Below are 24706 nucleotides of genomic sequence, written 5' to 3' on the forward strand. Positions count from 1 at the left end.
TAGTGTATCACAGTTTCCATGAAAAGAATGTTTACGAATAAACAAGACAGAAAAGCTGTTCATTCAGGAACCCTCTTGTCACACATTTAATAATTTTATTGTAAAATGGTTGTACAGTTTTACTTGGCAGAGAAAGCTCTGCTCAAAAGATGCTCCTTGGGTTAGTCATATGGCATGCTATGACTTTTTAGGGAGTGCATGGCTAGAAAGCCCCAATATGTACAGATGCATTAATGACAAAAAGTTTTGAATACAATACAAATAGTTAAATAGCCATTAATCCATAGTAGCATTTATCTCAATATGAGGATGCAACAAGCTTTCTGCTATAAAGGAGGAGGCTGGGGTGGACGAGGTGAAGCTTTGCCAGCAGAAGCAGCAGCAGCGTGGTGTATCAGCATTAATGTAAGTAGGGAATAGTGAGAAGTAGGCCATATTTAAATACACTGCTGTGTTGAGAAAAAGAGCTGGGAGGTGAGGTGAGAATTGGCATCAGTTGGTTGTCAGCTGATCACAGCTGGGTGTATGACTACCGTGTCCTGCATTAACTAACACTTAGCTTCATTTAAACGGGTGCTGCTAGCCTCATAGCCTCGGACTCCTCAGGACTCCCCTCATCTAGCTAGACATGTAGGAGGAGTTCTGCAAGTTATTTGTGATATCGATGCCTCCATGCCAGCAAATTGGTCAACCTTTGAAAAAGGAAAATCACTTCAGACTCAATGTATGAATAAATATTCTGTTGATAGTTGCAGTATACTGATCCAATTAGAGCTTTAATGTACAAACTTTCCTGCTTTTTTTTTAACTTTCTGCCCTAATGTAACTTTCACATGTCATCAGGATTGTTATTTTCCAAAGTAGATAGATACTCTTCTAATGCAGTAACTCATTAACTCAGTCCTTGACCATATAACTAACAGTAAATTTTACTCGTTTTGAGCAGTGATTAATAATATCATTCTTGAAGTTACATCATAGCAGAACTGAGGTAACAGAACCTCACTCTCATACAGTAAATGTCTGATTTGATACAGATCTCTTAAAGTAGGTGAGAGGTTTGCAGCAGTGCAGATCAAACCAGGAAAGGATGATTGTTCAGGCCTGAAGCACAAATTCTTGTTATGGGTATTACTTAAAAAGTGAGAGTGATAAAATGAAGATGAGATGGGGATTTATGATTCCCGAGGGACGTTCTAGTGTAAGGCTGCTCTAAAATTATGAAGTAAGAAAGGGCATCAAGAACACTGAAGTGTTTCTTTGACTTGAAAGATGAGATAAACTTGAACTTTCCAGGCTGTTCCAGGATACTGAGAGATCCATTCATTAAAACAAAAGAGCTTTAGAAAGACAGGATAAAGAGTTGCAGAGGAATCTCCCTGCTTGCTCACGATGTTGCAGAGGATAAGAGTGTCTGAAAACCAAAATAAAAACACAGGACAACAATGAAACCTTATCCTCCAAGGTTTGGAGCTTCACTTTGTTTGCTTTACAGTCTATTCTGAGTGTGTGCGGTGCAACACGAACCCTCTGTGGCCGTTGGAGTATCTATAGATCAGTGGGGCGGGCTGCAGTCAGACTTAAAAACTGTAAACAAGTCCCATCCAGGGAGCAGGGCTGACCCAACAGCGCACATCCCTTAACTGTCTGATTCATCGTCTTCAAAAGGCCGAGACGAGAGCGAACAGCTCAACAGCTGCATGATGAATCCCTAATAAATCCACCAAGACCAAAACGCTTTGAATCTCACAGAGGAAGCGAGGATGCAGGTGGCTGGAGAGGAGTTTATTGCAACACATACTTTCCAGACAACCAAAACAACTAGAAGACTCCCCCTCTCCTCCCCTCTCTGCCTCCTTCACTCCTCCTGATTTCAAAGATGATCTGCAGGGAGGGAGAAAACACTCGGAATCCTTTTGTTCCAGGGTTAGAGGGAGAGACTGTGTTTTGTTTATGGCACAACATAGTGTTGCCATTAAGGCTTTTAATCAGAACTGTTTTCTGGGAGTCAGCCTTGAGTGACAGCCTCCCCCCTTTGGCCTGCTTGGTTTGCTTCCCAGTAAAGGAGCGACAGGAGGAGGAAGAAAAGGAGCGGGAGAGTGTGTGGGAATGTCTCTACATCCTCGCCATGGCGGGCAGCTCCTAAACATGGCTTTAAATTAGGGGGAAAAGAAAACACAGGCTAAAAAAAGGCAGCAGCCTGACTATACTCCTGCCTGCTAATTTGTCACCACTTGAAAAACAGGCAGAAAATAGCAGCCGTTTTAAATCATGCTGCTTTAAAGTTTCGGATATGCCAGCCTGCGTGTGCATGTGCATGGTAGAATACTTAAACACACGGGGGATTTAGGTCAACTTCATTGCACGTACATCTGAAGCGGTGTGGATGGAATGAATGGAGCTGCGTTCATATTAGAGGGAAGAAGAAATGGAGAGCAGCGAGTGTCTGGTTCTAGCTGGCTGGCTGGCGGGGATCGGACCAGTGACAGCTGGGGCTTGAAAGCCTCACATCCAAAGCCAGGGCTCACTGCCACTTGCGACATAGCAGCGCTGAGCTAAGCCCCCCTCCCCTCCTTCCCTACTCTCTGAAAGATCATCGTCCTGAACAAAACACCGAGCCCCGGCCAAATAATTCCCCCTTAAACCGTCTCGTCTTTAAAGTCTGAGTCCAAGAGCGGAAGAGGTGCTGGAAAGGAGACAAGATGGCAGCCGGGTTTATCTGTCTGAGAGGGGACGGGGTCACAAAGAGGGGAGTTTCTCAGAGGGTTCAAATCAGAAGAATGCATGAAGTGTGTAAAAAAGTGTGTGATGTGTACCTTATCGAGCAGCGGCAGACAGCGGGGGACCCTGTGCTCCAGCTTGACAATGGTGATGAAGTCGCTGTCTTGTCGTTCATCCTCACTCGTGTTGCACAGAGACAGAGGGTGATACTGCAAAAAAGAGAGGAAAACAGGTTACATATGAAGAGAGAAAGATGCACAATACTCCTGAATATCAAGTCTGCAGCTCTTATTAAAATACATTAAAAATATCTTAACTACAATATTTGATGTTTCTTCTTCATAAGTTAAGTGTAGAAAATAAGGATAATCAGCAGTTTTAACAATTAGACACTGTTTTTGAATGCTAATGAGGGCAATGTTGCCACAGAATGACACAACAGTTTGGCAGCAGGGGTGGAAGAAGGGGTCATCCCATCTCACCTCATATTGTGGGTTTAAGGCCTTTGCTCACTGAGTCCATTTTTTTCATCAAAAATGAACACATGTTAAAAAAGCTCATGCTGTCTTTATCATGACTGAATCCTTTCCTCCGCCAAAAATGTTTGTAGTTCAGGTTCTATTTGTGGAATTTTTTCTGTGCATTCAGTTCATTTTAATGGTTGACTGACTACCGAAGGCTGTGACTCCCTCTCTCTCTCTCTCTCTCCTTTGCACTTGAAACGTCACTTTTTAAAGATTAATTCTTGGGTGTCTTTGGTCTTTATTGGAGAGATAGAAGAGAGCTGAACAGGGATAAGAGGGTGGGAATGGCATGCAATGAAAGAGCTAAAGGCCGGACCTGAACCCAGGCTGCCTTGTACATGGGGCACCAACCAACCACCCCAGAAACTTCACTCCAAACACCTTGTTTGCAAATGTATTATGTTGTGCTGAAGTACTCAAGAATGGTCTTGGTCTCGAGACAGGTTATGATACCATGTTTTGAATATCTTGTCTTGGGATCGAGAGTATCTTTACACTGACTTGTCTACATCTCAGACTGGGCTGGACTCAGGACTTTCCACCAAGACCACCACTGATGTGCTATTCCTCTGCATCATTAATGTGATAAAAAAGCAGAGGCCCGTGCGAAAACAACAAATTACTTCAAGTCATGTGCAGTCTTTAAAAGTTGATTTTTATGATCTTGCTCTCAGTCTCAACCTTGACTTGGTCTTGACTCCCAAAAGTCTTGATCTTGTCTTGATCTTGGATAGTGTGGTCTTGACTACAAGACAAGTATTATATCAGGGATGAGCAATGGTAGTCACTCACATATATTTTATTCTCACTGCCAGAGGGACAAATTGTGAGAGTTGCATAAGAATAAGAATTTATATCAGCATTTAAAGTTATGGACAGATTTTGATGAAATTTTCAGGAAATGTCAGAAATGGCATAAGGAAGAACTGATTAGATTTTGGGAGTGATCCAGATCACCGTCTGGATTCAGGAATTTTTTAAAGGACTCTTCACTATTGGGAGATAAGGCTAATGGCAGAGGTCTGAGCTCTCCAAGTGCTTTTCTAGTTTTTTCTTTGTCTAATACAGAAATGTGGTCCGGTTCTGATGAAACAGCCCCTATGCCTATGCCATTGGTATCAGCTTCCAGTCTGACTAAACACCACAGAAATATTTCTATTTCAAAACTTTTCATGGCAGAATTTGTCATGCTATGTTTTCTTAATGTTTACAGTATACTGTTATTTGAGACTGACTAGCAGGCCACAATAACTGAGGAGGGGGGCCTGTATTATATGGATATAAACAATCACACATAAGAAACTACCCATAAGAAAGTCTTTGTCAGGATGTATGGGCCAAAATGTTTTCTTTTTCAAGGAGTGCAAGGACCACAAAATCAAAAAATCTAATTCTTCCTCTTCTACTCCTTTGTTCTAAAGAAACTGGCGTCACCACAGAAATATTGGGTTGTTCTACTCTCTTGTGTGTCTGTCAGGGTTTTTTTCTGTCTATTCCAGAGATAGCAATGCTGAAAAACATCATGTTGGTTGGAGCAGACATGTGCAGTAAGATGAAAGTCACCCCGAACAAGGAGAGATGATCAGACAAGTGTTTTTTTAAGCTGCTGATTCGTATCAGCATGAACCACCTCTCTTAATCAGGATGAAATTTCTTTCCAAATGAGCTGGATTGGTAACCTGACACGCCAGATGGATGTGTTTCACACATCCACCTGGGAAAGCTTCAATAGGAAACATTTGAGAAAAGGCAGAGGCTTTGAAAAAAACTCGGAGTGTGACTGGATGAACGTTCTGTCTGTCACATCTCTACAGGCCAATCAGAGCAACAAAACACCTGACGTAGCCACTGTCGAGCTAAACATGGCAACTATAGACATGTAAGTGCTCGACTTTTGTCGTTTTTGAAAAGAAAACAACTCACTGTTGTTCTTTGTTCTTCTTTAACGAAGAAATGTTGTCAAGTTCTGATAAAATTGACGCTTTGGCAGCATCCATGCTAATCTCTTCCTCCATAACTGCACCAGCTCTTGCTGCTGCTTCTTTACATCATGACTCTGCTGCACCTGAAAGTACTGCCTCTCGTTGCTGAGAGGCTTGCTTGGTCCTGTCACTTTCTAACCGGGCTCAAACGGTTCAAATGGGAGCTTTGCAAGATGGATTCGCCAGTGAAAAACAAGGAAACGGGCGTATCCATCTGCTTTGCAAGGGTACCGGATTGGAGTTTATTAAGTTTAGTCTGAATGAAGTGTTTATATGAGGCTTCTTTATTCAGACAAGGTGTTTTTTTCTGATTGCAAGTGGTCCATGTAAACATAGCTATTAGCACTGTCAGCCTTCAGTCCTCTTTGCAGGTTACCATTCCACATTCCTGTTCTGAAAATCCTCACCTCTGGACAACTTTATCCCCATTTTCTACATCAAAATAGAGCTAAACCACGCAGTTCCCACAAAATGCTATCAGTGCAATCATTTAGCTGTTGTTTATATCAGACTAAAGAGCACTGCGGAAGCAAGGCAGCACGTGATTTACTGTTTAGCTGGCTAATCACGTGCATCCCTAATTCCAACATTCATCCAATGTGCAGAAGTACAGGATAATACTGACAGGAAGCAGCTGAAGAGAAAAGTCTTACCAATGATGCAAGAAGCGTAATACTAATATGAGAAATCAGTTCTTAAAACAGTGCAAGATCTCTGTCCTGTGCATGGGTGGTGACACATATGAGGGTGGCTGTCAATATACCTGGGTGTTCTGACCAAGTATTGTCTATGCGTAGAAAACACTGGTGGAGGAAAAAGGAAAATTACACGTTCAAACCAATTCCACTTAAAAGTCAGATTAAACTGAGCCCTGTTAGCCCTGCTCTTTAATATCAAAGGATATTATATGTTTGCATGTACTCCAGTATATATAGAATTCACTGAATATGACTTTAAAGTGATAAAACTCAGGGCCAAAACCAAGAGTGACATGAAGAAAAGGTTCAAGACTAGCTTTTCTTCATGTGAATAGGGGTATTGTTGGGATAATGTTGATTTTCACACTATTACAGAGACAGATCCTATAGAGGCCTTTATGGGTTAAATTGAGGCGTTTTCTCTCTACTCTGTTCCCGCTTGATATCAAGGGGAAAAACTTTGGCACCCTACAAAATCAATTACATGGACGGCCATGTTCACTCCCACTCCAAGCCTTGAGGACTGAAAGAACGAGAGATATTCTTTGGTTGGAACATTTGATCCCCTCTGAAAGGGAGGAAATTCGGAGCTGCTGAAAGGCTGCATTTAAGAGCTCAAGGGATCGCAGCAGTGTTTGCAAGTCACAGACGTGCTGTCACGGGGATCAGGAGCTGCACGGCATCACAGGACGGAGAAAACGGGGCTTATAAATCCTCTGTGTTATCGCTACTTCTTATCAAATCAACCAGAGCACCATGTCGCTGCTCCTACATCAGTCAAAGCTGTAAGTTAAAGATCACTCAGCAGCACCCAGTCGCTGCACCCACACCCCAGCAGAGCGGCCCTACCCTGCCCCACCCTACCCTGCCCTACCCTGCCCTGCAGACTCGTCCCGGCCCGGTCCTGCCGCAGTGGGCCTCTTCATGTGGCTGTGGGCTGAGGTCATGGGGCTCCCCCTCATCTCACCCAGCGGAAATCCCTAAATTAAAAAGACCCAAGGGTGACATCAACAGCTGGCACCCCGGTCCAGGGGGACTGACGTAATGTTCAGCAAAAGGCTGGTGAGTGTCTGTCAGAGGGAGGAGGGCAGACTGGGCAGGGCGCGAGGGGCACCAAGATAAAAGACATAGACATAGTGGATAATAAGGAGGACGATACCTTGTTTAAGGGGTCATATTCCTTATATAATTAATATGACGTAAAGACAAAGGCAGATTTATCCAGCTAACTTAAAGTAGTTTTAACTGCCATTCAATCAAGGAGAAACATCCCCAAACTTCAAGAGGAATATAATAAATATAGACAGCGCTTGAAAGTAAGCTGTTATTGTTGGATTTATAACATTTACCGTCACATTAACCACTGGCCTTGGCTGGAAACCAGACACAACTGTAAGCCAGTGTATGATTTGTTCTGGCAGGTCTGTCTGGTCCTACAACTGTCCAGACAGAATACCAGCTGGCCTGATCCAGGTCAAGCCAATTTAACTTGGAATGGGTGTAAGTCCAAGTGTGGCATTTTAGTCAGTAATCAAGATACCGGCCAGTGATCTGGAACCACTGAAGACCCTACTCAGGCAAAGTGGACAACTTTAAGTGACATACAAAAGGCAAATATCAGTCTTAATTATCCAAAAAGAATTTTGTGTTCAGTCTATTCAGGCACACAAACACCCATACATCACATTAACACAGAAGGATACATAAACACCTGAGCACACACTAAACATGTGGCATGAATGCAGGGCTGGGTTTAATGTAGATGTAGCAGATGTTGAGTGTTAGAGGTTATTGAGAGCTGTTAAGAAGGGACAAGAGCTGAAGCAACTCCTTCTCCATTTGAGAGTACCAGTTGAGAGGGTGAAGGGAGTCACTGGTAAATGTTTGTCCAAGGCTTTTTGGATGGGTTCTGAAATGTAGGTGTAGGGTACTAGATATGTAACTGTTAAAATCAGGGCTGAAATTGATACCAATATTCTGTTTTTAATGGCTTCTTTTGGTGTATCGCTCCAACAATCGGATCAAGCCTGTTATTTGCAGATGGCTAAGGATTGTACAGGATCAGCTAATACTGATGTTAAACTAATGCATCTGGGCATCCCCAGTGATGGGGAGTCAAACTGATCTTTCATCTGCATGCAGAGGGGTGCAGATCTTAGACGGACTAAGATGTGAATCTTCATTACCTTCAAGCTAACAAAAGGAAACTGCAATTAACAGGCTGGCAGAATTTGCACTGCAATCACAGTTGTGTTAACTGAAGCTGAGTATACACTGTGCTATTTCCCTATCCCACACATACAAACAGCATCACCATCCGTGTCAGCTGCAGGTCTGCGGACAGAAATATTTCCTGCACGTTTATTTCCTTTCTCATAACATGGCTGTGGGGTCCTAAGAAAGTCATTCCAGCTGGTAACTTAGAATGTTGTCTGACAGTTTATAAAGGAAAAAAATCCTCTAAAGTTGTTTATTCTGCCTGCGTTTCTGCTCTAACTGTGGAAGTGTCTGGAGTCATATGACTAAAATATCAAACAAGTCAGAAATCCATCAGACCAGTTGGGAGCTGCTTGTGGGTTTTTAGTCGGGTCATCCCTGTGCACAGCATGACAAATGACACTCAATCCAACTGGGAGTCGGCTCAACTTCAGAGTGAGTTGTGCGACTCAAAATTCATAGCTGAATCAGACGAAAATTTCACAGTGTATGCCCAGCTTAAGGAAAGACTTTACTCTCCTCACTAATGTTAAGATAAAGTCAGTCTGTAATGCAACAGTCTAGTCATTGGTCAACAGATGTTTAGCCTAAAGACATTAAGACTCATTAGACATGCATAGAAGGGGATACTAAAGTGCATGGGAAGTAAAAATAGAGCCATTTTGAAATGCTGCATGTTTATTTTCAAACTACTAATTTCTACTACAGGTTCCAGCAAAGTTTAAAACAATCTGTTTTAAGCTATTTGAATAATGATGTTCTTATATTTACTGTTTAAAAAGGGAGGGTTTTGCCCTGCTAGCCATCCTTAACTGAGTAAAATTCTACACCTGGAAACTTATTGCAAAGTGCAAGAATTCTCCAAAATAATGGGGCCAGAGTCCGAGAACTCCACTGCACCTAAGGGTGAGGAGGCATAGTTTAACACAGATATGCAAATTCAATTTAGTCACACGCACACTAAAATTTTAAGGATTTTTAAAACTTGACTTTGATTTCTGCATAAATCTCACTAAATGATCATGTTTAATTTAAATTTAACTAATTTTACACATATATTTATTTACAAAAATTTGTAAAATATACCATGTAAATCTATTAAAAATGTATTTGTTTTTTGGAAGGCACTGTGACCCACTCCCAGTGTCTCCCGATTTTGGGAGCCACTGGCTTAGTGAGACTTAAAGCCTGGTTTTTCTCAAATCTTAACTAACTTTGAATGTGAGGGACCCTACACATGAAAAATAATGACAGAATCAACAGTTTTGTCCTTATAGTGTGCGGTGTGCAACAAGGCGACCAGCACAGTGAAGTACCCTCTGACAGATTCATTTTTAAGAGTCTCTACTCTTAAAATTTAGAGGACCTTTGAGTAAAAAAGCTAAATGTGGCTAGCCTCTGGCTACAACCAGTGTGGTAGTTGCCACAAATCAGCAAGTTGGTCCTCTATTTCTGACATCCATGTAACTTTATGCATCATGTTTATCATCTCCATGGCTGGGTTTGTAGTGCTACATCTTTTAGTCAGCTTGCTTGATTGGTTAATTCTGCCCTAAGCAACAATCATGCTCATGCCTGCTCTTTGGTGTTCCTTATGCACAACAGGATTTGTGATCATGCTCATTTAACGTGTTTAATACTTGAAATATTAAGTCAGAGTTGCTCTGAGCAGATTGGGAGGGTGGAAATCACTCTTAACACACCAAACGCCATCTTTAGGACCATCTGACAATGAGGGCTTTGCTGACTTTGGCCAGAAGGGTTGGGAGGTATCTGACTAACTTATCTTGTAGCATGTACCCTGCTACAGTTCCTCTGATTCCTTGGCATTTCAGTTGAAGCCAACTGATATCACCCCCGCAGAGTAAACATCTAGCAAAACATTGCTGTTGAGATTGCAAGACCAAGTTTCTAAAGGGATGCACATGATTACATTATTACTCAACATTTAACACACAAGGGGTGCAGGTGGCAGAATGGATAAGGTGCACGCCCCATGTACGTGGGCGGCCCTGGCTCGAATCCGGCCCGAGGCCCTTCACTGCATGTCTCTCCCCACTCTCTTCCCTGTTTCCAACTCTATCCACTATCCTCTCCTCTATCAAATAAAGCCACAAAATGCCCAAAAATAAACCTTTAAAAAAAAAACATTTAACACACAACAGGTGGTGTCTGCAATGAGGACACTGACCTGCAGTAGACAAAAATAAAAGGAACCTTATGCAAAACATTGCTGTTGAGATTGCAAGACCAAGTTTCTAAGGGATGCACATGATTACATGATCACTCAACATTTAACACACAAGGGGTGCAGGTGGCAGAACGGATAAGGCACACACCCCATGTACATGGGCGGCCCAGGCTCGAACCCGGCCTGAGGCCCTTCACTGCATGTCTCTCCCCACTCTCTTCCCTGCTTCTGACTCTATCCACTATCCTCTCCTCTATAAAATAAAGCCACAAAATTCCCAAAAATAAACCTTTAAAAAAACAAAAACATTTAACACACAACAGGTGGTGTCTGCAATGAGGACACTGACCTGCAGTAGACAAAAATAAAAGGAACCTTACGGTTTACAGAATCAAATCATCTTGAACAAACCCCCCTGCATTAAATTTTTGCAGAAGCCTGACTGGCTGCCACTCTATACGAAGGCAGCCGTCAGGACGGCATGAACCTCTGGCCTGGGCCTGGCTTGCACGCTGCACTGCCAGCTGCCTCTACCAGCCTACATTTACAAGGCTCAAATTAAAGGCCTACAGCTGAACTTGGCCTTTTACAAAGAGAGAAATGGGAAATAACATAAAATCTTTTAATGACACTACTTCAATGATGCCATGACCTCTGCTCTGTTTTTTTCCATAGGTTTGTGGGATTGTCAAAAGATCAACGTCCGGTAACAGGAAACGCTTTTCTTTTATTTCTAAGCTTATGTTTGGATATAGCAGTGATGTTAAACATGTTGATGCTTGAAGCTGTGCATGCATATCTAATAAAGGAGATGTTGAACCCACAGAGTAGCCAAAGATGCAGAGGATAGAGCTGGTTTCTTTCATATAGCTCTCTGAGGTGAACCCCCTCAATGCTCAGTGTGTCTGTGTTTCGCTTTGTTGACAAATATCTTCTATTTCATTATGCCCACACCACTTACAATCATATGAGTGAACGCTCTCCTTGTGCCACCATTGGTGCCACTCAGAAACATACAGCAGCTGGACTATAAACAGCAGCCAGGACAGACCGAAACGTCTTCATTTGGGTTGTGTGCGGCCCTGAGAAAAAAAAGTGGGCCTGGGAAACCAAATCACTGAGTCTCCATTTCACAGAGAGCAGAAACCACAGGGCACGCAAACAGCTCCCCACAGACTGTTAACAATGCTCACTCCTCCGTTCAGCCTCCTCCTTCTCATCTGTCTGGATCTGTTGCAAAAACTGACGGCGACATGTCCCTCGGTTCCTTTGTAGCCACGATTAAAGGCATTCCTCTGCTGCTTCAATCAAAGACTATACCCTAAAAATACTCGGAGGCAAGAATCTAACAGCCTCAAAAACAAAAACATGTAGAGAAAAAGAGGGGGGAATAAATAGTAGCTGCGGTGAGTAGTCAATAATACTTTTTTTCTTTTTGGTTAGCCCTGCAGATCTTCTTTTTTCATGTGCCAATAATCAGCAAGAGCTTTTTAGTTCATGTGCTGCCAGGAAAGAACCCTGCACAGGCAGTTATGTCAGTGAGCGTTAGAGAGGAGAAGCAAAAAGAGCTCGCACCTCTCATCAAGAGCCACTGCACGATCAAGTTCAATAAAGGTCATAGGGCCTCTTACGGAGTGCTGAATACAAATCAAAGATGTCAACATATCCCCTACATTGTTATTTTTGATCTTACATGTTGTAAAACAACAGAAACTCTGTTTTAAATTATCAACATCAAAAACTACCTATGCTTGAAAAAAACAACAGGTTTTGTCATATTTTTGACCTAAATGTTGTTGAAAAGATGTCGCAGTTAAAGTGAGATCAAATGTTCAAATTCACATGTTGGGAAATATTCATACAAAAATTTCTCATGTCCGTTTTTATGTCTTGTAAAGATAAAAAAGTGACATTGGTAACTTTTTAAAATAGACAGATCAGAGAAAGTTACATTGTCCAAATTGCAGTAGTGTATTTTTAGTACATTTAGGTTTCAGTGTCTATTTAAAATGGCAAGTTCCAGTAGAAGCAATAAATGTTACGTCAAATTTGCTAATGTAAAGTCAAAACCAGAAATTGAACGTATAATCTTAATTCAGGCTGGCCTCATAGTCATAAGATGGCATATAACAGAGATCAGCTGATATCAAGCAAGCCGTCCTCAGCTGACAGCCAGCTGATTCGATTTAAGCACGCGATTGGCTAATCACACTCAGGCCACTATATTTAAAATGCCCTAGTCTCATTTTGCTATGCTGCTCCCCCTTAAAGCAGCTTTTTTGCAACCCTCCTCCGCCCCAGCTCCTCCTTTATTCTGCTTCTGCCTTAATCCATGTCATTATGTTGTCATTGATGCCTGCCCTGCTCTGGATTTTTTGCTGATTCTCTCCTTGCCTCAGGTTTTCCTTGTATGCACAGAAAAGGCAGGAACGTGTGCTGTTCCTACTTGATGCTTTCCCCATAGGCTCGTGGAAAAGCAGGGGAATACCAGAAAGATAAACGACAGCAATACCAAATCAATGCCAGTGAAAGTGGGAGTGACTTACATTCCCTTCACTTGAACTAATCAGGAAGTCAAATTATTTACAAAGAAATCAAATCGACTGCCAGGTGCATTGCACATATGATCTAATGAATGTATATTTAACATGTTTAAGAAGGTCCAGACTTTCTTCTGTCAATGGTTGGAGCAGTGCATGTTGATTTGATCATTTAGAATAACAAAAGCCTAGACGTGCATCAGTTTTACCTTGAGGCCAGGTAAGCCTGCCAGGTTCTCACATATCAGTAAAGACTTCAGGCAGCCTTACATGCATATACACCTTAAATGACACACTATAAGTTGCCTCATTTATGACTGACCCATTTCTTCAGAGAGTGACTCAGCCTTTAACGTCTAATGTAGTCTCTCTTTGTCTTTCATTGTCTTCAGACTTCACTTTGAAGCACATACACACCTTTTCTATGCAAACACAGAGTATGCCTGCAAGATACAAGGAAAACCTGTGATGTGTGATAACAATGTCAGATATTGCCATGACTTGATTTAAAACGATTGAACCAAACTAACCCAATATGAAATAGTAGCCGCCTGTTATTATGACTAGTCTGCAATTTGGCCCTGAAATGGTGAAAGGAATTGTAACAAAGACTAACACAAGAGTCATTGAGCCCCCTTAACTTTGAGCGTCTGCTTCAAAGCAACACAATTATCTATTCTGCAGTGTGTTTATTATGTAAGTTTTTGTTACTGGAAGGGGTGTGACGTCAGTAGTGAGGCTCTTCCAGCTAGTGTCTCCATGCAGACTTTGGTTCTCATTGTGGCAGTGATTGTCACAGGATCAGTCAGCGTCAGAGGTTTAGGTACGTACATTTAGGTGAAACAACCATCACTGCAAACACAACAGGCTGCCAACCAATGCTGTGAGATTTGGGGCAACATTATTCAAAAAGTTGTCATTTATAGTTTCAATTATTGTGAAATTGTTAGAAATCCTGGTTATGATTTAACATTTTTATTATCATTACCTAATACACCTCTGTAAAAAAGGGGAATTACAAACCATTTAACCCCTCATTTCAAAAGATGCAAAGAGGGGATGTCAATGAAAATGAACTTTTTACCAAGGAGCTTGTAGCACTTTCTTACATTTTCATCACTGTTAGATGTGGTTTCTTCCATTTTGAGGACTGACCCAAAGAGGGACAATTTAGTTAATTTAGAGGGCACTAAAAAGGGCACTTTGACAAATACTGTCTATTCAGAGGGCACTTGGTCAAATACTGTCAATTTGGAGGGCAATTATAACGGCACTTTGTACAACTTTTGTCGATAGAGACAACACTAAAATGGCACTTTGTGATCTGTTGTCTATTTAGAGAGCGCTTGAAAGGGCAATTTGTCAACTCTTGTCTTATGAGAGGGCATTTGAGGGGAACTTTGTCAATTCCTGTCCATTAAGGAGGCACTAAAAAGGGGACTTTGTCTCTTGTGTAATTAGAAGGGGACATAGCCAACTCTTGTCAATTTAGGGGACACTTAAAATGGGAACTTAGTCGACTCTCATCTAATTAAAGGGCAGTAAAAGAGAACATTGTCAACTCTTGTCCATTTAGGGGGCATTAGACTAAAAAGGGCACTTTGTCAATGCTTGTCCATTAATGAGGCACTCAAAAGGGAACTTTGTCAATTCTTGTCTAATTAAGGGGCATTAAAAGGGCACTTTGTCAACTCTTGTCTAATTTGGGGGCACTCAAAAGGGCACTTTGTCAACTCTTCCATTTAGGGGACAGTCAAAAAGGCACTTTGTCATCTCTTGTCTAATTAGAGGGCACTAAAAAGGGCACTTTGTCAACACTTGTCTATTTAGAAGGCACTAAAAAGGGCACTTTGTCAACACTTGTCTAATTAGGGGGCACTCAAAAGGGCACTTTGTCAACTCTTCCATTTAGGGGACAGTCAAAAAGGCACTTTGTCAACTCTGGTCCATTTAGGGGGCACTCAAAAGGGCACTCTGTCAACTCTTGTCTGATAAGAGGGCCCTGTAAAAAGCATTTTGTCAACACTTGTCTAATTAGAGGGCACTAAAAAGTGCCATATCAGTAAAAACTCAACCCTGTCTTTTTTAACTGATATGAAAGGTTTTCATCCTTAACGTTTTCTTTGTTAATCACTATGGATGGCTGACAAAATGAGAAAGAAGTAATCAGATGGTGCAACATGGCTTAGCACTCAGTTCAGATATTTGGACCAGGGTGGCAACCAGCTCTTGCTTGATGATGCCAAAGTTAACAGTCCTGCTGACATTTATCTGCTGTTCAAAGCAGATTTTAAAATTTATAGCTTAATAAATGCTGCATGTTGATAAGCCTCTTTATTCAGCGATTTATAATTAATTACAGCAAAGTAATGCTCTCTTTTAGATTCTTGCACTGACAAAGAGGTTCAAAGAATGACTTATCATAAATCAGTGCGTCTGAATTCATTTATTCAGGATCTACATCTCTGAAGGTGTAAATCAAAGCTGCTTGGTATTTGCCTTGACAGAGGACGCCATTATGACAGTTTGTTTGAACTACAGGAAAAGCTGCTGCCAAAACAAGAAACCAGACCGCATGTTATAGCCGAAAGATATTTGAATTTGTTTGTTAGGGTTACTGAGCAACACTGACTTGGTGTGGATCGCTGCAAAGATTTAACTGACTTCAATTATTAGGGAGTGGATGCAGTACGAGGTGAAGCTCAGGATGGCACACTGACCTATATGAAACACATCAGCTAGCTAAATGTAAACACACTTTGAGAGTTTATACACCCGAGTGAGGGTTAATGGGTTAAGAGAAGCCTTATGCTGTTGCTAGAGGCACCTGAGCGTGTGCTTGCATGAAAACATACAGTATGTTTGAACGAGTCGACTAATGAACCGCTGTAGAAAGTCCCTTTTTGGCCCTATTAAGGTTGTCAAAATGTTCAAAACTTTTTGATACCATGAGTTATTTAAATGAAACAATCTCTGATATTTCAATGACAGACAGTATTAAAAGAACAGAAAAAGAAAAAGAAGAGAAAAAAGACATTACTGCTCTTAGGTCTTTTAACCAAAAGCTGCTTCAAAAGCAAGAGAGCAATGTCTCACATTGATAAATACACTGACACTGTTTTGGTAATTTGACACACTAAACAACCAAACATTGGTTGACTACGACTTCTTATTTTGTCCCCATGGTATTAAAAAAAGGCATCTGTATCATATGATTTTCATTTAAATCACAGCAAAGTTAAAATTTTGGTATCATGACAACCCTTAGTCCTGCCTCAAAGAAGAGATGACTAAAGAACACTTGGTCTTTACTCAAATAATAGCATATATATTTATGTAACAAGGCTATGGTAACAGTAGAAGTACTGATAAAACTTGTTTACTGTAGTAAAAGTGAACATGAACAGGCTCTGAAATCTAGTTTAAAAAGAATGAATCACTATGATTTATATTAGAAGAAAAGAAGTTAAGAGATGAAGCAGGATAGGAAAAGAAAATTCCCAAATGGATCAAATAAATACATTCATCCCATACTTCGATTTTTTATTATAAATATATATACCATATCATGTCATATCGTATCATATCCTACATTATCTTATCTTATGTTATCTTATCTTATCTTATCTTATCTTATTTTATCATATCATATCCTATCTTATCTTATCTTATCGTATCATATCATATTATACCATATCATATTATATCATATCATATTATATCATATCGTATATCCTGTCATATCGTATACTGTTGTATCATATCTTATCTTATCATATCTTATCATATCATATCCTGTCGTATCATTTTGTGTCTTATAGTATCATGTCATATTGTACAGTATATTATCATATCATAATGTATCTTATCGTGTCGTGTTGTATCGTATTGTGTTATACAGTGTAATATCATATCTTATTGTATTGTGTCGTGTTGCGTCGTATCGTATCATGTTATATCATACAGTATAATATAATATTATATCATATCATATTGTATCATGTTATATAGTACGGTATAATGTCATATCATACCGTTTTGTATTGTATCATATTGTACCGCGTCGTGTCATATCATACCATGTTATATCATACAGTATAATATATCATATTGTATGGTATCGTATCATATCGTGTTATATCATACAGCATAATATCATATCGTATTGTATCGTATCATATCGTGTTATATCATACAGCATAATATCATATCGTATTGTATCGTATCATATCGTGTTATATCATACTGTATAATATCATATCGTATTGTATCGTATCATATCGTGTTATATCATACAGCATAATATCATATCGTATTGTATCGTATCATATCGTGTTATATCATACTGTATAATATCATATCGTATTGTATCGTATTATGTTAAATCATACAGTATACTATCATATATCGAGAATGGTGTCATATCTCAAATGGTATCAGGAGTTGCATCGTGGCTCTGAAACCAGTTGCACTACATAGACCATTGAAAGGTTTTTGCTTTTCTGATTGTCTTATTCATTTAAAATCATATATGATACATGGAAACATCAGTTCAAGTTAGCAAAGCTTGATTGGTCTTTTTTGACTGCATTTTCTGTTTTCAAAATGAAAGGAGAAAAATGACAGATATTTGAGTTAGAATTTTGGGGATTTAAGTTAACTCTACCCCAAAAAAAAAAACAAAAAACCTTAATTTTATCAAAGATGCCTCAAAACAGCCCTGTGATTGGCTGGAAGACAGTCCAGAGTGTACCCCACCTCTAAAAGCTGGGCTTGGCTCCAACCCCCCACAACCCCAACAGGGATAAGCGGTGTAGATAATGAGATAGATGTCTCAAAACTCTACTTTGGTACAATAACTATTTATTCATACTGCTTTACTTCCACCTCTGCAGGGGGAGAGACTAGATGAGTGGTGGGTGCAGCAGGACGAGTCTAAACCTCTGTGGTTACTTCAGGGTCGGCGTGGAAAGCCAAGAAACCAAGCCGTTTCTCAAATGTCATATCCGTCCTTGGACTTAAAATCAAACACTGCTGGCTTATGCACACAGTCTGTGTTCCAACATTCTCTGCCACAGATGACACTGATACACAGTCCTCATCAAACAGCCTGTATCCAATGACCCTGCACTAAGTAGATTTACTGTACATGAAAGGCTGATATGAGAGTGACGTTGGTTTCTCCAATGCCAGGAGAGCTCAGCAGAGGGTCTCTCTCTATGTCAGAGCATCTGGAAAAGAATCTCCTCTCTCTTTGCAAATGCAAACTAGCAGGAGGCATTACTGCTTTTGGTCCTGTCAAAACAAAAGGCGTGTCATCTTTCCCCTGCCGCTTTATTGACAGTGTCAGCTCCGTATCCAGTAATTGTTACCACAGAGAATGACTTGGGGAAACGTGATCCCATAATGAGGCCCAAATAATTACCAGCAGCCCCAAATTTACCCGGGCGCTTTCTTTAAGTAGGAGCACTTTCCCCTGACTCCCCCAACCATCAGACTGTCTCTCTGTTTCATCAAAGACAGCAGATGAGAGCGGGGAGAGGAGCTGCTCTTAGGAGAAAAAACTGAGGAAAAAGTTTGAACGTTTAGTTAAACCAAATTGCTGGGGAGAGAATAATTGTTTGGTTTTACGATGCTTTAAAGAAATGCTGTTGGAATAAAGTGAAACAGACACTACCTCACTAACTGATGCCCTGTTTTTTCTAGAAATCACACAAGGGTTTCATAATAACATGCAGCATAAAGGCTCAACTGGGATGAACTTTGCACACAAAGCTATAGGAACAGCTGCACCTGTGCTTTGATCACTGCGGCAGATTTCCTTTCAGACATAGTAAAAGCCAATGAAAATACAGGATTTAAGGCCCAGTGGGAGAGTTTTATTCCTCAATGTGAAAACACTTAGCTCTTAACTTATGTCCCTCCATTATAGCTGTCATAAGTAACTGAACTCAACAAGAAAGCTGCAAAGAGCCAAACAGGATTTGGTTTTAGATGCAAAGAATAAAGGGACAGTCAGAAGGATAAAATCTCTGAGTAATACTCAGTGTGTTTACATGCACAGTCTAATAGAGCTATGGATATGGCTATATAAGTAGCCTATAAGCTTGTGTAAAGGGCTATAACTACCCCTCTGTGCTTGTCTCAGCATATAGGCAGCATATATAATAAAACCATTTGATTTATTAATAAAAGTAAATTTGATTTCTGGTGGTGCATACTCCATTTCAGCTACTCCAGGACTTTCTTTTGGTTGACTTTGCTAAAAAGTTAGCGCTAAACTGGTTCTTTGGTGATTGGTGAAAATACGAACAACCTTACAGATCCATATATTTCACACATACTCAGACACATGTTTTACTTCTGGTACAAAAACAATGCATGCTTTCTCTCTACACAGCAAAACCACCAATGTTAGATTAACAAAGAGTTAAATCTAACACAAGAATGTTACATGTCCACTCTTTAGAGTGTTAATCTAAAACTTTTTAAAGTGTAAACTTTTTAACTCTGAACTAGGGCTGAATGATTTTGGAATACAATCTAATTGTGATTTTTTCCCCCATTATTGCAACTGCGGTTTGATATGTGATTATTCCTTAACTTTCTTTTATTCCTAAACAAGGGTTGAACAGTTCTTTAAAAATCTAATTCTGATGATTTTGACTTGTATTGTAAATTGGATATGAACTGTTGCATTAAAGGGTTTTTGTCATTCTCATATCAAATTAAAAACAAACAAGGAAGGTTGAATTTTTTGTACACTAGTCTAAAAAAATCTGCTTTTTTTTAACACAAATTTCAGGTCAAAGAAATATTGCACCTTCTGAGATTTCAAAATTGCAACAGGTCATATTGTGATTTAATAAAATTTTGCCCAGCCCTACTCTGAACTCTTTAATTCAACTTACACAGTGTTAAATTTGACACCTTTTCCAAGTTTCTAAAATTCTTAATAAATACATCTGAGGTGTTTATAAATTTCAATTATTTATGGTGCAAAGCACTTCTCATACTTAAACAACTGTGGCAAAGTAAGGTGTCATATAGCAACAACGGAGTAAAGAAGCAGATGCAAAACTAGAATACACCCTAAGTTTAAAGTCTGCCCTCCCCACTTCATTGCAGATGCTCTACCATATGCAGAAAGTGACCAACTTAGTGGATAACTTCACTCATGATGCAGAAGAGTATTACATCAAAAACAACAATAATTCACTAGAAACACAACCATAGGAATCCCAGCAGTGATCACCATACAACAGGAAATATCTACACACATCTAAACCCCCTGCCCAAGCGCATGATGTTAGAACTCCACCACCAAATGGTGGTGAAAGGAGCTTAGATCAGTTGATCACAGAGCTGGACTAACACTAATGGATCAGGGCTGTTAAATATATAACACTGAAAGCCATTAAACTCAGAAAAGAGTTAAAATTGCACTTCAAGCACTTTTGAGCACTTTGAAAATCAACTCTGAAATGTCAAACACTTAGACTCGCCGGTGTTTGCTGTGTAGCTTACTGTAATATAGAAGTCTGAGGGTTATAAAACAGCCAAGAAACTGAGGAGCATGCTCAGAACACCCCTGTCAAGTAAGAGTCTGACTGAGGTATATCTGTCTCCAATTGAATTACCTGCTGTAGGTGTGTTACAGTCAGTGTCCATAGCCAGCTTTTTATAGCGCTGGCAGTGCTTATCATCAATTCAAAACCGATGTAGTCCAGCGCTCTCAGTGCTCAGCACCCTGGGCAGAAAAAAAGTGCTGTCAGCTGAAAACCGTTCAACTATGTTAAGTGCATCAATGCCACTTATAATGTTAATAATGTAAATAACAATCTGAGTCCAGATTTAAAACTTCTTAAAGGGGAGTGAAAATCAAAGTTTTAATGTCTTTTTTTCTCCTTCTGCCATTCTGTTGTTCAGCTTCATAAGCAGCACTGACATCTTAGTGGGCACAAGTTGAAGATGGATCCCTGTGTCCTTTAACACTTCCTGCACAGGTTCTGTGGTCTTACAAAAACACGCAAGCCTTCATATATACACACCCAAACATACACACCACTAACATCTCAGGCCACTCCATCAGCCTGAGGCCAGCGCTGCGCTATACATTTCAAAGCTCTGAGTTAAACATAAACACAGCACTTCCCTGTCATAACAAGCCAGTGGCTCGGTAACCCGGCAGTTTGTTAGGATTTCAGTGATCCTTCTTCCCTATAGACACGGGGGCCACATCCACACGTCCTCCAGGCTTCCTCCGGCCGGTTCCCGGCCTAGAGGACAGCTCTCCGACTCTCTCAGGTTCCACAACATCAGTCAGGGAGAAAACCAACACAGTTCAACGTGTCAGTCAATTATGGTGGGGAACGTAAGGTCAGCTATGTGGAAAGAGATTAGCCGAGAGAGCGAGGATGGGTGTGACCTAAGGAACAGCACATTATAAGAGCAAAAGGGAGACAAAGAAAACATGAAGGCAAAGGACAGGAGGAGGATGAGCTGGTTTAGTAAAGCACTTTAAAGTCACCATGGTTCTCATAGAACCCAAATTTAAAACTTAGATATGAAACTAATAAAACAGGATGATATCAATTCCTGTTTCCATGCCATGGCTACAAAAATACAAGCTTAAGTTACATTCTAGTTAGTTTCTTGTTTTTGATTACCATTTTATTGGAAGCAACTTCTACACACTATTTAACTGGCAAAAATATGCTGCCAACACAGGCTGCATGCTCTCCAAGCGTGCAGCCTGTGATCAAACCTGGCAACCACCTGTGTGTCATCCCTCACCCTCTCTCATGACTCCTGTTCAGTCCACTGCTCTTTCTAAATAGACAAAAGCCTAGAAAAGGTTAAATAAAAAGAAAAGTATCTTGGAGGGCTTAGCCCCTGCTGAATCAATGAAAGAGATGTTTAATCAGACTGCACATGATCGAGTCCCCAATAGAGAAGCACACAGTTACTGCTGTATTTATCTTACACTGTTACTTTCTTTGAAGTTTCTTTGAATTTTTTCTTCTATCCCAGTAAAACTTTGTAAAACATCATACAGATTTCTAAATTTTATTTAATTTTAATCATAAGGTATGAATATTTGGACTACCAGCCTTGACCTTTGACCTCCAAAATCTACTCAGTTCATCAATGGACATTTCTGCAAAGTCTAAAATATCTGAAGAGCATTTCAAAGACTTTGAGTATAAAAACCCTTCTGTCTTTGCTATAAGCGAAGCTGAAACATACAAAACTGCAGGGAAGTATAAAATAGTGAAAGCTAATGCAACTTTAACTTTAGATTTATGCCTCTTTTTGATGTTTTTAGTTAGTATCAAATTTTTACCCTGGCGCTTTGGGCCTATTATTGTTTAACTGCAATAATGAGTATAAAAAGCTTTGCTTGAGTAATTTAATGCTCAGTTTAACCACATTTTCATGCACAGTTGGCATTAACCCGAAGGCTGTCCATCTTCTTAGCATATTCTGTACTGCAGTGGTTTATTTGTTTGGTTATAGGCAAATCAGCAGGAAATATTTCAGTCTAAACCAAAGTGGTGGACCCACTGACTGACACAGCTATACATACAGCTGTACTGCTCGCATGGCTGAGAACATATGTGCCCAAAACCAATGAGCCATCACTAATTTAAACATATGTTAACTGAAGCTGCTTCCCTTTTCACTCAAGATAAAGCTCTGTTTGTAGATTTATTCAAACTGTCTGGGTGAGGCTAAAGCAAAAAAAAGGAAAAGTCCCTCTGTGCTGGGAGGGTAATGATGGAGCCAGCAGAGGAGGGATTCAGTGCTGTTCTGTTTAACAAGAGACAGGTGCCTGGTTTACATGCTCACACATAAAATAAAGACACAGTAGGCTGCTGGGGGTGTTTTTAACATCCAGCTTTCATTTGGAAATGCAATCCCATGTCTCCCCTTTGAACCTACCAAACCAACATGGCTCTTTTGCAGCAATACGGCATTCTTATATAGAGGTCGGACTTTATTATGATACATGAGGAGCTGAGTTTTCTGTCCAGCTTCCTCTTGCAGCTTCAACTGGCCTTCCAGTCAATCCTGTTAAGCTTCAAACTCTGAATGGAGATTATGAGCTGAAATTGAATGCTTCTGTTTGGTGATTTATGACATTTTCCTTGTTTATGATGGGCTTATCATGTGCATGATTCCTAGAACTCACTGTCTTTGATTAAAAAAAAAAAAGCTTTCACTGTTTTTGCTACATCCTCAGAGTCAACAGTGTCACCTTTAACTAGAGCATGTTTCCTCATAACTTGAATCTAAGTAAATGCATTTATTTTTTTCTAATTTCTAGTCAAAAAAGTCATATTGCATTTATTATAAACCAAATTCAACCGACCCATCCAGATTTTTTAAAGAGAGATGTACTAAATAATTTGGTACATTGGATTTCAACAGCAGGTTGAGAGGTTTCCAGGTTATCTGTCCAGGCCATTCCTCTGAATATCTCAAGAACACTTTGAGGGATTTCCTTCAAATTTTGCACAAATGCCCACTCAGACTCATGGATTAAGGGATGAGATTCTGAAAGTCAAAGATCAAGGTCATTGAGCCTTTTGTTTGTCTCTCCCTGGTTAATGAGGTATTTCATGAAACCTTAAAGTAATTATCTTCAAACTTAAACCTGGATCATTTGCCCTTAAAAGGTGCAGAATTAATACATAATTGTGCAACAATTTTAACAGTAATGTGTTTCTGGAAAATAGCACTATTTCCCACTTTATCTTCAAGCTGGCAGCAGGTATGACTGACCTGTTGGCTGCTCAACATAAGTTTAAAGTGAATTACCTCTAAAAAGTTGCAGAAAAATGTAAAGCTCAATTATCGGGGTAAGAACTCTCGCCGTAAATCACTCCCTGTCCTCCCATCTGCTCTACACCAGTGACAGACAAAAAATGACTCAACGTCTTCTTCCTTCCTCACAGTTGATTCATTTAACATCTGCACATGGAGAATGTACACTGGAAAAGCTTTACCTTCTAGCAAGTCACGTAGACACGTTAGGCCATAGACCTTCAATTCCTGGAAAGAGAAGGCTGCGAATGCAGAAAAATCTCAAATCTTTGCAAGTGCATTTTTCAAATTTCACATCAAATGTTATAACCTGTATAAGCCACATTCACTTTAAAAGTCGGGATGGGGAAATGATTTCAAGAAATAAAATGAAAAAAGGGCCTCCATTTAGAGGAACAAGCAAAATGTCTGCCAATGGCATGAGGAAATTTATTCAGTATGTTGGATGAGATGACAATATTGAGGTTATTTCATCATCTATCAAGAGAAGGTAAATTTTTGTGTTAAATTGACAACCATTTTAACTCCTCACAAGCATTTCATCAGTGCTGTGCAATTAATCAAATTGCAATCAGGTGGGGCAGTTACATAATACTATGAAAGTTATTTTTGTATTGAGTAGTACCTGAGGTTTGCAAAAATGCCTGCAGAGAGGCCTTTAAGTTTATATCAGTGCCACTATTCCACTTTGTAGAAATACCTTCATTTACACAAAAAAAAAGAAAACCTTTATTTTGAAAGCAGTACTGTGAAGACATCAGGTTTAGTATATTTTTTTCTACTTTATATTCTGGGGATTTTTTTGCCTTTATTTGAGGGAGAAGACAGTAGAAAGAGGAATAAGAGAGTGGGGAATTACATGCGATGAAAGAGCCACAGCCTGGACTTGAACCCAGGATGCCCCCATACATGGGGCTTGACCTAACCACTGGGACATCTGAACACAACATATTTAAAATGCTAGTACTTTACCTTTGCTTTTGGATTTATTATCTAAATGAGC

At 40.0% G+C, this 24706-nt stretch overlaps 1 protein-coding gene across 2 annotated transcripts in view; it reads right to left on the reverse strand.

The window, feature by feature from the left end:
- Positions 1 to 24706, reverse strand: part of LOC121519335 (E3 ubiquitin-protein ligase RNF43) — a 170717-nt gene that overhangs the window by 55302 nt on the left and 90709 nt on the right. For both annotated transcript variants that reach the window (XM_041802231.1, XM_041802229.1), the window contains exon 2: positions 2817 to 2930. In XM_041802231.1, the coding sequence (XP_041658165.1) occupies positions 2817 to 2930 (114 nt within the window). The remainder of the gene's footprint in view (positions 1 to 2816; positions 2931 to 24706) is intronic.

Source organism: Cheilinus undulatus, linkage group 12 (assembly GCF_018320785.1).
Source record: "Cheilinus undulatus linkage group 12, ASM1832078v1, whole genome shotgun sequence".
NCBI lineage: Eukaryota > Metazoa > Chordata > Actinopteri > Labriformes > Labridae > Cheilinus > Cheilinus undulatus.